Source organism: Odocoileus virginianus, chromosome 17, assembly GCF_023699985.2.
Source record: "Odocoileus virginianus isolate 20LAN1187 ecotype Illinois chromosome 17, Ovbor_1.2, whole genome shotgun sequence".
Taxonomy (NCBI): Eukaryota; Metazoa; Chordata; class Mammalia; order Artiodactyla; family Cervidae; genus Odocoileus; species Odocoileus virginianus.
The window spans coordinates 16,596,567-16,611,571 of record NC_069690.1 but is presented as its reverse complement, the minus strand read 5'-3'; the positions used below and the strand labels follow the sequence as shown (position 1 = coordinate 16,611,571).

Genomic DNA, 15,005 nt, shown 5'->3' with positions numbered 1-15,005 from the left:
AAAAATTGCCAGTATGTAATTCTTATCCTGTAGAAGTGCTATTTTCATATGGTTCTAACAAGTAGCATTAAAAGAAAAAAAAATGCTTTAATAGAGATATAATTCACAGACCATAAAATTCACCCTTTCGCAGTGTACAGCCAGTGATTTTTAGTCTGTTCACAAAGTTGTGCAGCTGTCAACACTATCTGATTTCATAGCATTTTCATCACCTTAGAAAGTAACCTTGTATCCATCAGTTGTCACTCCTGTTAATCCCCCATTCCTCCTCTGTGTGCCCACATTGCAGGGCAATCACTAGTTAGTTTTGCCTCTGTAGATTTGCCTAGTCTGGATATTTCATGTAATGGAATCACACAGTGTATGGTCTTTGTGATTGGCTTCTTTCTCTAGCATGTTTTCAGCATTCATCTATGTTGTAGCATATAGCAGTGCTTCATTCCTTTTTATTGCTAAATAAGATTCCATTGTACCATATTATCCCTTCATCAGGTTGATGGACACTGAGATTGTTTCCACTTTTTGGCTATTATGAATACTGCTATAAACAGGTTTTATGTGAACATGGTTTTCTTTCAGGTATATACCCAGGAGTAGAATTGCTGGCATATAGTGACTCTCTTTAGCTTTTGAGGAACAGCCAAACTGCTTTTTATTTTTTTTCAAATTGCTTTTTAAAGTGGCCACACCATTTTACATTCTCACCAGCAATGTATGAGGAGAGTTCCAGTTTCCCCACATCCTCACCAACACTTGTTGATATTGTCAGTGTTTTTAACTTTAGCCATCTTAGTGGGTGTGAAATAGTATTTCATTTTGGTTTTGATTTACATTTCCCTAATGACTAAATTAATGATGTTGAGCCTGGGGAAGGAGGAGTATTTGGAGAACATTAGTATATCCTAATCTCTTTGCTTTCCCCACCAGCCCTAGTGCCTCATGTTTCTTATGCAGCCTTAGGATTATTGGACAGGAATAGAGTGAGATCAAGTGCCTGTCTGAACTGGATAAGTAATTTCAGCATTTTCTGGGTGGGGATTCCTCCTTTATTTGAATCTTAGGAGTAAGCTCATAGGATTCTTGGCTGTGATGTCTTTTGTATGCTGAAAGGCTTCAAAGAGATCTGTGTTTCTCTTTTGGAAGACGACACCTTAGTAGAAAATTTAAATCTTGTAAATAGATAACCTCTTTTTGAGTTCAGGCAGGTTTCTTTATCCTGAGTGTTCTTATAAGGGTGAGAGAGGGAAATAGTATGGTATTAAAGTATTAAGATTATGGCTAACAAAGAGGTATCTGTGTTTTCTTTCTCTAGGTTCTCAGTTGCTTCGGGAGTTGAAAAAGATGGATGACAAAGCCCTTTTGGTGGAAGTACAGCTTTTAGAAAGCAAAACCTACCATGCCCTGAGCAACCTGCCAAAAGCCCGAGCTGCCTTAACCTCTGCTCGAACCACAGCAAATGCCATTTACTGCCCCCCTAAATTGCAGGCCACCTTGGATATGCAGTCAGGTAACACCCTTAGAAACTCATGGGATGTTTTCTTAAAGCTCATCTTACCTTACAGGTGGAAGGAATGGCGAATTGGGGCTGAACAATAAAATTGGCTGTTTCGACTGAGGCTTCCTCAGGGAAACCGGTTGGAAGGTTACCCCTCTAACTAGCTGCCCCCGTTACTCTTCACTTGCTGTGAACTGCCTAAATTATATTAAGAACTTGCTTACCTGTGGTTGACCAGGCAACCTGATTGTTGGCACCAGCATCCTAGAGAGGTCTCACTTAAGGTTTTAAAAAGGTCTTCCTTCTCTTCCATCTTTGTCAGTTACTCAGGATGGTGGCACTTCTTTCCAGGACTGGACTAACCCACCTCTCTTGACAGCTGGAGACCCTTGTAAAGCATGCTAGACTTTTCTAAAGGACCTCATATCAAGGCTGAGGAAAGGACCCCAGCCCCACCCCCTACCCCTACAGGAGAGTGTAGTGAATTGCCTTCTTAAGGAGTGTGGGGATTGGGCTGGGAGGCCATGGATTGGCAGTAGGGTACTTGTAGTCAGCAGCTTTTGTTAGTTATGATTTATTATCATTATTGAAGGGTGTTGGGGTTGGAGGCAGGGGACTAGTTTAAGCCCTGTGTTACCTCTCTGCACTCTGTTTTCACATAAAACTGTCAGAGGGAGGCAGCGTCCGCCATGCTTGCCTCTTACGTGAGTGTCCGTTGGCATGTGTTTTCATTCGGGGGAAGAGCAGAAGCTCTAGGAAATGACTTTTCTAGGCTGAAATGTTAGTTTTGCGAATTTCTAGCTGTGTGATTGGGCAAGTTACTTAATTATCTTTAGTTCATCTGAAAAATGGTGATAATTGTACCTCCTTACAGGATGGTGGTGAGGGGTAAATGAGATGGTGAATGTAAGCTCTTATCACAGGACCTTGCTTTGACCAAAATTGACACTTTCTTTAGCCACTGCTGTTCATTATGCTCTTTCTTCATGGTCAGGAGATGAACTTGCATCATATTTCTCAGAGCAGATGGAGGCCGTTTTTATGTGCACCTTTTTTATTTCTCTTTCCTCCCTAGAATTTGTATCACTGTCTGTTTTTACCTGTTACCAAGTGTGATCCTTCTACCTGCCTTTGTAAGTTTTCAGTTTTCCAATTCTAAGTCCAGTTTTTCGTCTCCACTTGGATCTTCCTCAGTCTTTGAACTACCCCAGCTGAAAAATCACAGTCCTTTGTCCTTTTAAAATTGCTGTCTTCTCCTTTTCTGTCAAGCTTATTGGAAAAGCTGGAAGAATATCATTACTTTGGTGTCTTTTTTGATTCCTTGCAAGAGAGTTAATCCCCTGTAATCTCTGACTGTTGTGGAGATGGGACACTGTTGGACACAGCCTTCTTTGACAGCAGTGTCTTCTAGGTCCTCCCTTGACTGATTGTCCTCGTCACTTTTCCCTCTGTTGTCTCGCAAGTGTGGGTGTTCCTCAGTGTTGTTTTCTTAGTTCTTGTCTCTTCCTGGTCTCCCCTTTTCCTGTCTCATCTCATACTCTTCCATGGCTTTAGTTGCCGCGTAACACACACATGGTCTCCTCACCTAGATTTCTGGTAGCTTCTCTGTCCTGAATTCCATACCTAAATGTTCTGTAGATCTGAATCTCAACACATCAAAAACCAAAATTATTGTCTAACTCTTCCCCTCACACTATTCTTTTCTGCATTTCCTATTTTTGTTAGTGGTGTAATTACTGACTTTGGAGTAATTTGGATTCCTTTCCTCTTCTTCTCCCTTCATATCCAGTTAGTCACCAGATGAGGTTGAGTCTGTCTCCACATCTGCCTTTTCTTTTCCATCTCTACAGTCACTGCTGTCATGAATGCCGTTGAACCTCTGGCATGGTCTTTTCTGTACTCTAAACATCCCTATCACTTCCCAATCCATCTTGCTTACTGGTCTCATTTTTTTGGAAACACAAATCTGATCATGTAAATCCAGTGACTCTGCATTATCCTCTTTAACAGTGCATTCTAAGGGAAGGCACTCTTTTCATGTTTATCTTGGTTTCAGTCCTAGTCACCAAATGACTTCCTGTGTTCCTGCTTTTGTGTATTCTCTGCTTGGAGTTCCCCTTTCCATCTTGTCCCCTTGACAAAGTCTCATGCATCCTTCTAGATCCAGCTTGCATGTCTCCTTTATAAACCCTCATGAGTGCCTTCTTCACTTTGGACTTCCCTGTGGAATGTATATTCTTTGGTACGTATTATGATACTAATCTCCTTGTGTCTGTTTTGATGACCGCTGTGAGACTGTGAGCTGCTTCAGGACCTTATTCATATTTATTTCCTCTATAACAGCTATATCAGTGCTTGGCAAATGGTGGACCCTTGTTAATATTGGTGTTGAATGAGTAACAGGCTACTTTTTTGTTTTTGTTTTTTTTTAAAATAATGTCCTATGCTAGTTGCGATGGTTATAGTCCTCATGTGGTCTACATTTGCTCATGTATTTGAGAATGCAGTATACCAGTTCTTGGGCCTTATTTTACTTTTTTTTTTTAATACCAGTCTTACTTTTCTTCTGGTCTATTCTGGCTTTGGACGGGGAGGAAAGGAAAAATGGGCATTTGTCTCATTGAATTTGGCAGTTAGTAGTAGTTTGTTGGATATTCCTCAGGGAAGTCTCCTTGGCTACAGAGGAGGCTGGGTTTTCTCCAGGCCTCTGTGTGCTTACTTGCTCAGTCATACCCAACTCTTTGCGACCCCATGGACTGTTTCTAGCCAGGCTCCTCTGTCCAAGGGGATTCTCCAGGCAAGAATACTGGAGTGGGTTGCCATGCCCTTCTCCACGGGATCTTCCCAACCAAGGGATCAAACCCAGGTCTCCCTCATTGCAAGCAGATTCTTTACTGTCTGAGGCACCAGGGGAGTCCCCAGGCCTCTATAGTTAAGTATAAGGGCCTGATTCCTATGGCTGCTAAATGGGAGGCTTTCTGGGTAAAATAAAAGCCCTGGGTATGGCACATACCACTCGGTAGTGGTTATCAAGTAGAAGTTCCCAACTGGTGTGCCAGGCACACAGGACTATGACAGGCGGGTCTGAAACATGGATCCCCTGGGGCATGTATGAGCAGTTTCATCCTTCTACTCCAGAATACTGAGTACTTTCTTCTGTACCTTGCTGTGAAAAAGTTGGGAAGTCCTGAGGTAGACACATGGATGGGGCTGAGGCAGGCTTAGAATTGATATAGAGAATCTTAGGCTTAGATGTCTTTCAAGCTAGAAAGTACTATTTTTCACGTCATCCCAAGTGATAGCATAGGTTGGTAACAATTGCAGGTTCAGTCAAAGTTAGGCTTATTCGGAGCAACCCAGCCTCTAAACAGCAGAGAATTGGTTAGATAAAGTATGTAGCACATCAACCTAGAGAAATACTGCTTAACTGTTTACAGTTAAGTTCATGAATTTGGCATTACGTGAAATTCATGTATTGACTGCATCACAGCAAAAGTACATCTATAAAATTATAAATGACCAATATCTGGAATGAGACTATATAAGAGGTTGGATTTCTTTTTTTCCCCTCTCATGAAAGCTGCTTACATATAAAAATGTCAAGCTTAGAAAAGTTATCAGAAAGAAATGGTTGATGTTATTAAAACCAGTAATTTGGGCAGAGCAGGGAGAGATGTTTGGGTCACCTTTCTGACTTGTGAAGATAATGTCACAGAGAGTGAACATGGCCTTGTCTAGAGGTTCCAAAGGGTAGTGGGACTGCTATGGCGATGAGGCGCATGAGGACCATATGTGGTTTTTAGGATCCCCTTTAGTTGGGTCTCTAACTCGTTTAGAATTAATATTGGTAGATGACATTGACCTGGGAGTTCAAAGCCCTGGGTTTTAACCTCAGCTCTGCCACTAGATGGCAGTGACCTTGGGCAGGTCTTTTATTCTTCCCTGACCACATCAATAAGTAGATGAAGTTGGGATAGACTTCTGAGGCCCTTTCCAGCTGTGATATTTTATGGTTTTGTTACTTCATATGGTTCTTACCCTTTTCTTTTCAATGCCCAGGTATTATCCATGCAGCAGAAGAGAAGGATTGGAAAACTGCATACTCATATTTCTATGAGGCTTTCGAGGGTTATGATTCCATCGATAGCCCCAAGGCCATCACATCTCTGAAGTATATGTTGCTGTGCAAAATCATGCTCAACACGTAGGTGCACGTTAACTTGGGGGTATGAGCACTCAGGTCCTTGGTCTGAGATTTTCTGCCGTGGCAGGATAACTTGGGCAGGGAGATTGGCTAGTTACAGAAGCAGTGGCTGCCACCTTGTGGGGTACTTAAGGTGGAGTGGGAGGATCAGAGCTAATCCTAGAGCACTCTTCCTCATCTTTTAGAACTGGGGAGACATTTGAGAAATAGCCTTCCCAGCCCCTCTGAGTGTTCTCCTTACCCTGCATTTTTGTCTAGAGAGTTGCTGGGCACTGGACAGAGGGCCAGGAAATGGCTTATAGACCAGCAGCAGCGACTAGGCCTCCCGGAATGGGGGGGTTAAAGGAGAGGTGAGGGAAAGGTTTGAAAAAGGGTGACAGCGGTGAGTGTGACAGCTCGATGTTTTATAAAGGGTTCTACAGAATTTTTCCATGTTTCTTTTTTGGGAATACATGAGATACTGACTGGGATTCTTTTTTGGATCTTGGGATTAAACAGAACTTGTGTTTTTAAAAGATCTGTTATACTGGGATTTGATCTATAAAGTCATTTTGCCTGCTGGATTTATTACTTTTGGTAGGTTCAGCATAGCTTTTTTTTTTTTTTGGCCACGCCGTGAAGCTTGTGGGATATTTCCCCAACCAGGAGTTGAACCTGGGGCCACAGCAGTGAAATTAGGACTCCGAGTCCTAATTATTGGACTGCCAGAGAAGTCCCACTGTGGCTTTCTTTTTTAAGTTGAGTTTTTTCTGCTTTTCAGCAGGGAGCCCAGAGTGGAGAAAGCCTAGCTCCTATGGTGTTAGGGGCATATGGATTTAGGGGTGGGGGCTGATTATCTCTGTGGGCAGAGTCTTTTCACAGAAGAAATTTGCCTAAACATATACTTAGAAACATAGCATCCTAGAGCAATTGACCAAGTCTGTCTTTTTTTTCTAGCCCAGAAGATGTCCAGGCTTTGGTGAGCGGGAAGCTTGCACTTCGGTATGCAGGGAGGCAGGTAGGGGATGCCTTGACTGCAGTTCTGATCTCTGCTCACTCTGAGGCAGTGTGTGGTTGGTCACGGTGTTCATTGATACCGTGCCCTTCAGGTCGCTATTCTACTTTTCATTCTGCCCTCCCCCGCTTATGTTCATCAGGCTCCTTTAGTATAATTCCTGTACTGTTAGTTCTGGGCCTGAAAAGTCAATTGTTTGGTGCTCTTGTGGTTATCAGGTGGTTTGAGGGACTTAACTCAGAATTGAACTGCAGCATTTATAGTGGGATAGGTTGCATTTGGCTTCAACCAGAAAGTATATCTCCTATGAGCTTGGCTTGAAAATTTAATGTATGGAATAATATTCTCCAGGACAGTGGAGCCGGGTAAGGTCTGGTGCACATGTCCTTCAGAGAGGTTGGATTGCCTGGTGCAGAAACTAGGACTTGAGGCTCACTTGAGGGCTTCTCACATCCATACCTTCCCACTCATCTCCTGAGTTTGGGTGTGGTCATGAAGAGACCTTTGGTGGTTGGTAGCCCTGTGTGAGATGCCTTTTACGCCTGAGTAGGTAAGAGTGCCCTGTGTAAAGGTGATGTCTCAGATGTGTGCATCATCACTTTGTATTTTGCTTGATTATCACTGGGAAGTAAAAGTAGTCTTTCTAGGTTTTGAGTGAGTTGTCTCTAAACAACAGAAATGTTGGCCATCTCACTGTATCTTTGACGGAATGTCCATTGCAGATGATCTCTTCCATCTATTACAAATGGCCCTAATTGACTTTTCATCAGAAGTTTCAGATCAGTTCCTCATTTTGATCAAAACGATATTGGTTATTAACTGTAGTGAAAGACTCACTGTCATATCTAGCATTAGAGTTAAGGAGGTGGGCCAAGAGAGGTCAAGTGTCCAGAACACAAGGGCAGGTAACTGGTGCTGGTGAAGTCAGACTTGGAGCTTGGGTTATCTGGCTCTGAGTTTCAGGCTGTTCTCGTCATTTTTCGGTCTGTAGGACAGATGCTGGAAACAGACTCTACTAACGATGAGTTTTGCATCGTTTTTAAAGTCTGCTGTAGAAGACACTGCCTTCCTTGTTTACATACAGAGGCTGGTACCAGAGGAGTTCTTTCTTTTTCTTTGTACCTTGATGACAGCTTTCAAGCAGGAGTCAGGTCCGCCTCTCAGATGATGAATGTTGTAGCTTTCTTGCTGAGTGCAGGCTTACTAGCTTGGTCAGGTGTCTTGTATAACCAGATTAGAGGTTGCCCCTCAACCTTTGATTATACCTTCATCACTCTGGGGTTTTAATGTTCAGTGTAATATGTAGAGTTTTGATGCCTCAGTGCTAATGAAAGTAAATCTTGGCCTGTGTCCTGCACCAAACCCAGCAGAGTGAGTTTTGGTAAAGCACAAGGTGTGATCAGGTCTCAGGGCAGGAAGGCATCTGGGGGTGTAGGTAGGGGTAGGGAGTCTTGGAGGAGGGGGAAGAATTCACACCTCTCTGGCCATTTTCCCTTTTAGCTTCTCATCTTTGGAGAGTGCTTTATCAAAGCCTCTCTTTTTGGGAAAACTTTGTAATTCCTAACATCTTCACATCACTTCTGCTTTTGGAGGGAAACTGGTTGGCACACAGTGGTATTCTTCCTCTGGCTTTTCTTCCCAGGCCTCTGGAGAAGAAAAGTCACGGGGCAGATTCTTCCTTACAGCCGGGAGTTGTGTGGATGTATCATGTTTCTTACGACTTGTGGAGATGTGAGTGTGCGGAATAGATCACTGTCACTATTTTCTCTTTATTCTTAGACAGAAGCATTAAAGTGTGTGGCTCAGGCAAGCAAGAACAGATCACTGGCAGATTTTGAAAAGGTAAGCATGGCATTGGGTTGGTAGGGAACCAGGTGGAGGGGAGGGGCATTTAAGTACTTAAAATTTTTTTTTATCTTTAAATGCTTGCAGTTTCACAAGAAGTTGTAAAGATAGTATAAGGTGACCTCATGTCCCATTCACTGAGTTTTCCCCAATGGTTACATCTTAAATGTAGTATCAAAACCAAGAAGTAGAGACTTCCTTGGTGGTCCAGTGGCCAAGACTCCCAATGCAGGGGGTTCAGGGGGCCCAGGTTCCATCCCTAGTCAGGGAACTAGATCTGTGCCATAACAAAGACCCAGTGCAGCTAAAATAAACAAGTAAACATTAAGAAACCCAAAGTTAACAACTCTTCTCCCCACCCCCAAGAAGTAGTTAAGTACTTTTGTACAGTGAAACTTGAGTTGTGAGATCTCATTTATATAGAGTACCTTTCAGTTTCAAAAAGTTCTGTCATCCTTCTTGCACTTGATTTTTCACAACAAACCTGTTACCTGCGATTTATGCTTGGGGAAGCTGGGATTTAAAGAGACGGCCTGAGTCACATGCTAACTTGGGTCGGGGTCTGACACAGGCAGCATTCGACATGGTCGTAGATGTTCCTTCAGCTCCAGAAACGCCAGGTTTGCCTCTCCTCTGTGGACATCAGTTTTGATGTGTGCATCTGGGCTGAAAGACTCTTCCTTAGGATGAAGTTCTAGGCTTACTTAGCCTCCCGTGCCTTTCACTCAATGTTTGCAAAGGTTTGGAAAGGGAGAAAGCCTGTCTAAGCAGTAGGGTGAGACTTATACTTTTCTGAGTCTCCTTCCTGTTAATCTGAGTATAAAGACCAATTTAATAAAAACCTAGATCCAGGAAGAAAAATAGAAACTAGAAATTGTGGCTCTCTGACTGTCCCCAAGGTCCATCATCTTCCTTGAGATTTCTTGTCAGTTTCATTTCCTTACTTGGCTTGATCTGCTTGCTTCCCTTAACACTGTATGGCACAGCTGAAATGAGGCGGGATGCTGAGGAATATTACTAAGGATAAACAGACCACATACATGAATAAACGAAGAGTCTGGATCATTTTATCCACAAATTTGGATGGAACATTTCTAGCAGGGATTAAAAACAAGGACCGTGATGAGATATTTGGGAAACGTTAGGATTCACACAATTAGAAAGGGACTTTGTTTTCTGGTACCTGCAGCTATGTTATGCTGTTTCTTATAAAACCCCAAGAGCTAGCTGTGGAATTCAGCATTTCCCATTATTTAACATCAGCATTCCCTCTCTCCCACTGCCGTGGAGGCTGTATTTGTTCTGTGAAACACATTGAGAACTGCTTGTGCAGTGAAATCGGCTTGTAAGCCGAGCTGCTTGTGGTGCTTGCATGTTTTGAGTGGTCAGTGTGAGGCTTTCAGACAGAAACATGGTGCCTAGCGTAGGCTCCTTCTTTCATTTCTTCATGTTCCTTGTCTTTTGCCTTCATGGCAGTTCCTTTGTTTCTCCAAACCCTCCAGACCTCTTGGGTCATGTGTGTAATGACAGGGGCCAGCACACTCCTTAGGATGCCGCAAGTAGTGTGACTTTCAGTCCTTCTCTGTGCCCATCTCTGCTGTCTTGGCAGGCCCTGACAGACTACCGGGCGGAGCTCCGGGACGACCCCATCATCAGCACACACCTGGCCAAGTTGTATGATAACTTACTGGAGCAGAACCTGATCCGAGTCATCGAGCCCTTTTCCCGAGTACAGGTAAGACCCTCCTGGGGACTCCGGCTCTTCTCTGGTGGGAGGGGGTTTCTGGCTCAGCTTCCTCCCTGTCGCCCCCTCCCTTCCCACACTCATCCAGATGGGAACTCCCTACCAAGGGTGTGCCTGGGAGTAGGCAGGAGACCCCCTAAGAGCTTGGGATTTTTATGACAGGGAAGGAGAGCTGAGGAGAGGGATGCTGTGGGGTGGAGGCTGGTGAGGTCGCCCCTGCTTGTTTTCGGTGCAGTCTCCTCCCCGCTCTTGCCGTCACCATGCATGTGGGAGATGCTGTCCCTTCTGGGCATGTGGGACAGGAGTGTGATCATTGTAATGACGCAGGGTAGGCAGATGGGCCAGGCACGGCTAAAGAGGATCTGGCCCTGACATTCAGCCAGGATCCAAGATAGAGCACTACCTTCATCTCAGTATTAGAGGCAAAAGTAAAACTTTCCGTGTTGGTGTCTTTTTACCTTTCCTTTTAGATTGAACACATATCTAGCCTCATCAAACTCTCCAAGGTAAGGAGTCCTGAGCTTGTCTGGAGGGTAGGGATGGGGAAGGGCACGCGTGGAGGGGCTGCCGTTGACACCTCCCAGGCCTTATTGCAAAGCTCCCCAACCCGCTGCTCAGTGGGGCCTGGGGGCTGTGGGCTCAGAGTGGAGCCGCACTGTTGCTGTTTCAGGCAGTTTGTCCTAAGACCCTTTTATGCAAGACTTTTGTGTCACTGTGCTGTCAGTAGATGGCTGATCCCTTTAATCGTGTGCTTTGATTTTAGGCCGACGTGGAAAGGAAATTATCACAGATGATTCTTGACAAGAAATTTCATGGTGAGTAGGAGCCAGATGGGCGAGGGGGCTTGTGGAGGTGATGAAGTGGTGAAGAGGCATCGTGCTCTTGTTGATGTGAATGAGGATGCTCCCTTGTTTCCCTTGGTGGTGCCCTGGGACCCTTGCCCCCTCATCCCTGTGATGAGCGCGTATGATAAACACGCACAAATGGAACAGGAAGGCGACTTCTGTTGCCCCTCCTTTCTGGAGTACGCGAGGCAGCTAGGGAGCGGGCTGCGCCTCCAGTGCTTGTGAGTCTAATCCTTGCTTTTACCTGGGTTCGCTTGTGTTTCCTGCAGGGATCTTGGACCAGGGGGAGGGTGTCTTGATTATTTTCGATGAACCCCCAGTAGATAAAACGTATGAAGCTGCTCTGGAAACAATTCAGAACATGAGTAAAGTAGTGGATTCCCTCTACAACAAAGCCAAGAAGCTGACATAGGTGAGTGCTGGTGCCGGGTCCGGCCCGGGCAGTGCTGTCTTCTGCCTGCTGAGACTGAACGCCTCCCGGTGGCCTCGCGGGCGGCTTCCCCGATTGACACTGCTCTGTCTTCTCTTGCAGAGTTGGATCTGTAGCGGTCCTTTGGAGAGTGTGTGTGGCGGGAGAGTGAAACCTTTGGGGAAAATGCTAGGAGATTCTTTTTTCTTTCTGTTCTACTTTTCGCTCGGAAAGTTTTTAAATCCTCATTTGGTGCATCTGTATTCCAGCCGATAGGTGTGCCAGTTTTCATGTAATCTTTACTGGCCCGACTTGGGAGTGGGGAAATTGCTTAAAAAAAAAAGAAAAAGAAAAAAAAAAAAAACAGGTTATTCTAAATAAAAGGAAAAAGGCTTACACTACCTAAAGCTGTGCTCTCTGCCTCCCGGGAGAGGGCCGCCAAGCCAGGCGCTCCACCAGCCACCGGGGCTCCTAACCCACCCGCTGGGCGTCACCTTGCCTCCTCTTCCGAATTGGGTGTTTGCCTGACCATCAAAGCAACGACTTTTTATTCTGTTTGTACTGAACCAAAACAAACAACTGTGTATAGACTGCTCTTTTCTTTTTTATTTGAAAACGAGGCGTTTCGGTGTTCTGTCCCCTGCCATACGGCCCGTCCGCCCGCCCTTCCCCAACAGTGGCCCCAGCAGACTGGCCGAAGGTCCCGCCGCCGCCACCGCAGCAGCAGCAGCGCCTGCACGGCTCCGCTCGACCCAGGAAGGAATGGGACGTGGCCGGGAGCTCGTGGCCACACGGGGAGCAGTGTGGGCCCTCGGGGGCCTGCTGTGCATGTGGCTCTTTTTAACACAGTAAACTAGATTAGACGTCAGTGTTTTAATTGCCCCCCTCCTCTGCTCTTTTCTGTCTCTCCCTCTTCCCCCCCGCCCCGAGCCCCCTCCCCACCCCCAGACAACCACCCATGTCTCCCTTCCTTCCTCTTCTCCCCACAGGGGAGTTAGGCTGTCTGAAACCCTTCAGCTTCTCTTCCCGTCCCACCGCTCCTCTCCTGCTGTCAGATGGATTTATTCCTTTTTTAAACAGTGAACGTTGGGAATGAGACTGTGGGGTGTGGTTCCCCCCCCTCAATTTTCGTTGTTGGGTTTTTGAGCAACCTCATGTCCCCCTCCCAGGGAGCGTCTTTATTTACCTCTTAGAACTGGGACGGATGGGAGGTGGAGCACTGTTCTCCGCATGCTTTGTCTTACGATGAGATTACACAGCCAGGCTTTAATGCCATTTGGGCAGGTAAGCTTCTGCGCCTCTGTTGTGCTCAGCTGTATTCTCTTCTTCCTCTCATTTCCTCTCCCCCCTTTTTCCCTCTCCCCCTCCTCCTGCCTCCTTCCTTCCCGCTGCCTTCCTTTTATCTTTCTTTCCCTTTCTCAGATTATCCTTCCAGGTTTTCGTAATAAATTTATATTTTGTAAAAGGATTTTGTTGTACCAGGTTTTGCATCCTCACTGAATCTGACTGGCTTTTATTTTCCTCTCCAAAATCAGGTTTTTGTTCTCACCATCTTTCCCCATCATGTCCAGTCACTGTTTTGGTTTTGGCACCATCAATATCAAATGTACAAACGGTTCTTGCTAACCAACACCAGGTATATCTGATGTTCAGATGAGTTCCAATAAAAACAATTTTTTTTTTTCAAAAAGTGTCCTTTCTTGAGTGCTGGAGGTCTTCTGATCAAGTCCAGACAGGTCCGTGTAGCCCTCGAGACTGGGCAGAGCTCTGCTGTGTCTCATGTGCTTCAGGGGAGACCTTAGAGCCAGGGTGAAGTGGAGGCCTTTGGGGGAGAATGCTGGTCTGTGAGGTCTGAAATGGGGATGGGGGCTCAGTTATCTGTTTTTTCAAGGCCTCGTGGTCCAGTGAGGACATGGGGTTTGGGTTCTAACAGCCTGTGAGTCTGTTTCCTCACCTGCACAGTAAGGATGGTGCTTCCTCCGCGGGTAATTGCGGTGGGAGGGGTACCTGCAGGTAACAGAAGGGCAGGTGCCTGGAGAATCCTGGCATTCAGTTGTGGTTTAGTTTTAGTTTTTTTGGATCTTGTTCAAAAGCATTGATTTTCATCCTGCTCCTCAGACTCCTGTGGGACTCTGGGGCCACTGGGAGGGAGGGGTGGGCTCTAGCTGCCAACTCCAGTCCCAGCCACTCTGGCATGTTTCAATATAGTGTCTGTGTATAGTTTTACTTGAGGAGGAGTTGTGCTTCAATAAAGGGCTTTAAAACTCTCCCAAGGACCCAGGGCCAGAGCAGGGGTGGGCAGTCCAGGAGCTCAGAGCCTGTCCTCTGCTCCCTCAGCACTTCTGCTGACTTCTCTAGACCTGTGCTGCCCAGGGTGTGGCTGCCAGCCCTGTGCGGCTGGTGAGCCCTTGGAAATGTGGCTCGTTCAAACTGGGGTGTCTTGCAAAAGTAAACAAACCAGAATACTTTGAAGAAGGTGAAAAAAGAATGAAAAATTCATTGCTCAACTTCCTTTTTACGTATGTTGAAATATTTTGAGCACTGATCAGGTTACATAAAATATACTATTAAAATTCACCTGTTCCTTTCACTTTTCAAATGTGGCTGCTAGAAAATACTGAATTAACTCTCTGGCTTGTGTTTGTGGCTCACATTACTATTACTGCTTTTCAGACAGTGCTGCCCTAGACCTTGCAGGACTGCTTCCTTTCCCTTGATAAGCTGCATCCAGGTGCAGCTGAGAGGGTGGGGTGGCCCATGGGCTAGCCTGGGCCTGGCTCCCTCACTTAGGGGTCCTTTCTGGCCCTAGGCTTCGCGGTGCCAGGGCTTCCTTGTGTGTTAATGAGATACTGATGGCGTTGGGAGTGGCGGCTGAGGCCCTTGGCTCTGAAACCCTGCTGCAGGCTAGAGTTATGTAATCTGTGCTACCCAGAAGGGCCACTAGATGCTGCTCTGTGATGCCTGAGAGAACAAAGCATGACTTCCTCAGGAGCCAGGGCTCAGCCCGGCTTTATTCGGAACCCTTTCGGGGGCTGGCCGACTGGGGCGTTGACCTCCCTTCCTTGGGAAGGGGGCATGCAGAGCATGGGAACGCTCCAGGAAATCCTAGCTCAGCAGCACATGTACCAAGCGGGCTGGCCCTTCCGGCAGCTAGAGACAGACTATAGGATAAAGAGGCTGATGGATGGGGGTGGGACCTGGAGAGCTTCCCTGCAGTTCTCTGGTGAAGAGCGGGAAGAAAACAGCTGTGCATCATTCATCTGGGTCTGCCTCCTGGGCCCTTGATTCTGCCGTTTTGGGCATATGGTTGCTCTTCCTTCCTTCGCATTTGGAGTAGTGATGGGAGCTTGAGGAGGGTGGTGGTGGTGGGCTGGGTGAGCAGAGTGGTGTGGTGCCTCAAAACAGCGGGCATGACAGGGTGAACAGTGTTCCAGGGTTCTTCGGTCACAACAGCCGGTGTGCTGGCAGC

At 46.0% G+C, this 15,005-nt stretch overlaps 1 protein-coding gene across 1 annotated transcript in view; it reads left to right on the top strand.

Annotated features, from left to right (window-relative positions):
- The window catches only part of PSMD11 (proteasome 26S subunit, non-ATPase 11), a 28,028-nt gene extending 15,024 nt beyond the window's left edge, over positions 1 to 13,004 (top strand). Inside the window, exons 6-14 of the mRNA XM_020898703.2 lie at positions 1,313 to 1,507; positions 5,555 to 5,699; positions 6,636 to 6,696; positions 8,473 to 8,535; positions 10,148 to 10,273; positions 10,753 to 10,788; positions 11,046 to 11,097; positions 11,397 to 11,539; positions 11,660 to 13,004. Of these exons, the coding sequence (XP_020754362.1) occupies positions 1,313 to 1,507; positions 5,555 to 5,699; positions 6,636 to 6,696; positions 8,473 to 8,535; positions 10,148 to 10,273; positions 10,753 to 10,788; positions 11,046 to 11,097; positions 11,397 to 11,539 (821 nt within the window). The 3' untranslated portion in view covers positions 11,660 to 13,004. The remainder of the gene's footprint in view (positions 1 to 1,312; positions 1,508 to 5,554; positions 5,700 to 6,635; positions 6,697 to 8,472; positions 8,536 to 10,147; positions 10,274 to 10,752; positions 10,789 to 11,045; positions 11,098 to 11,396; positions 11,540 to 11,659) is intronic.
- The last annotated feature ends 2,001 nt before the right edge of the window (positions 13,005 to 15,005 follow it).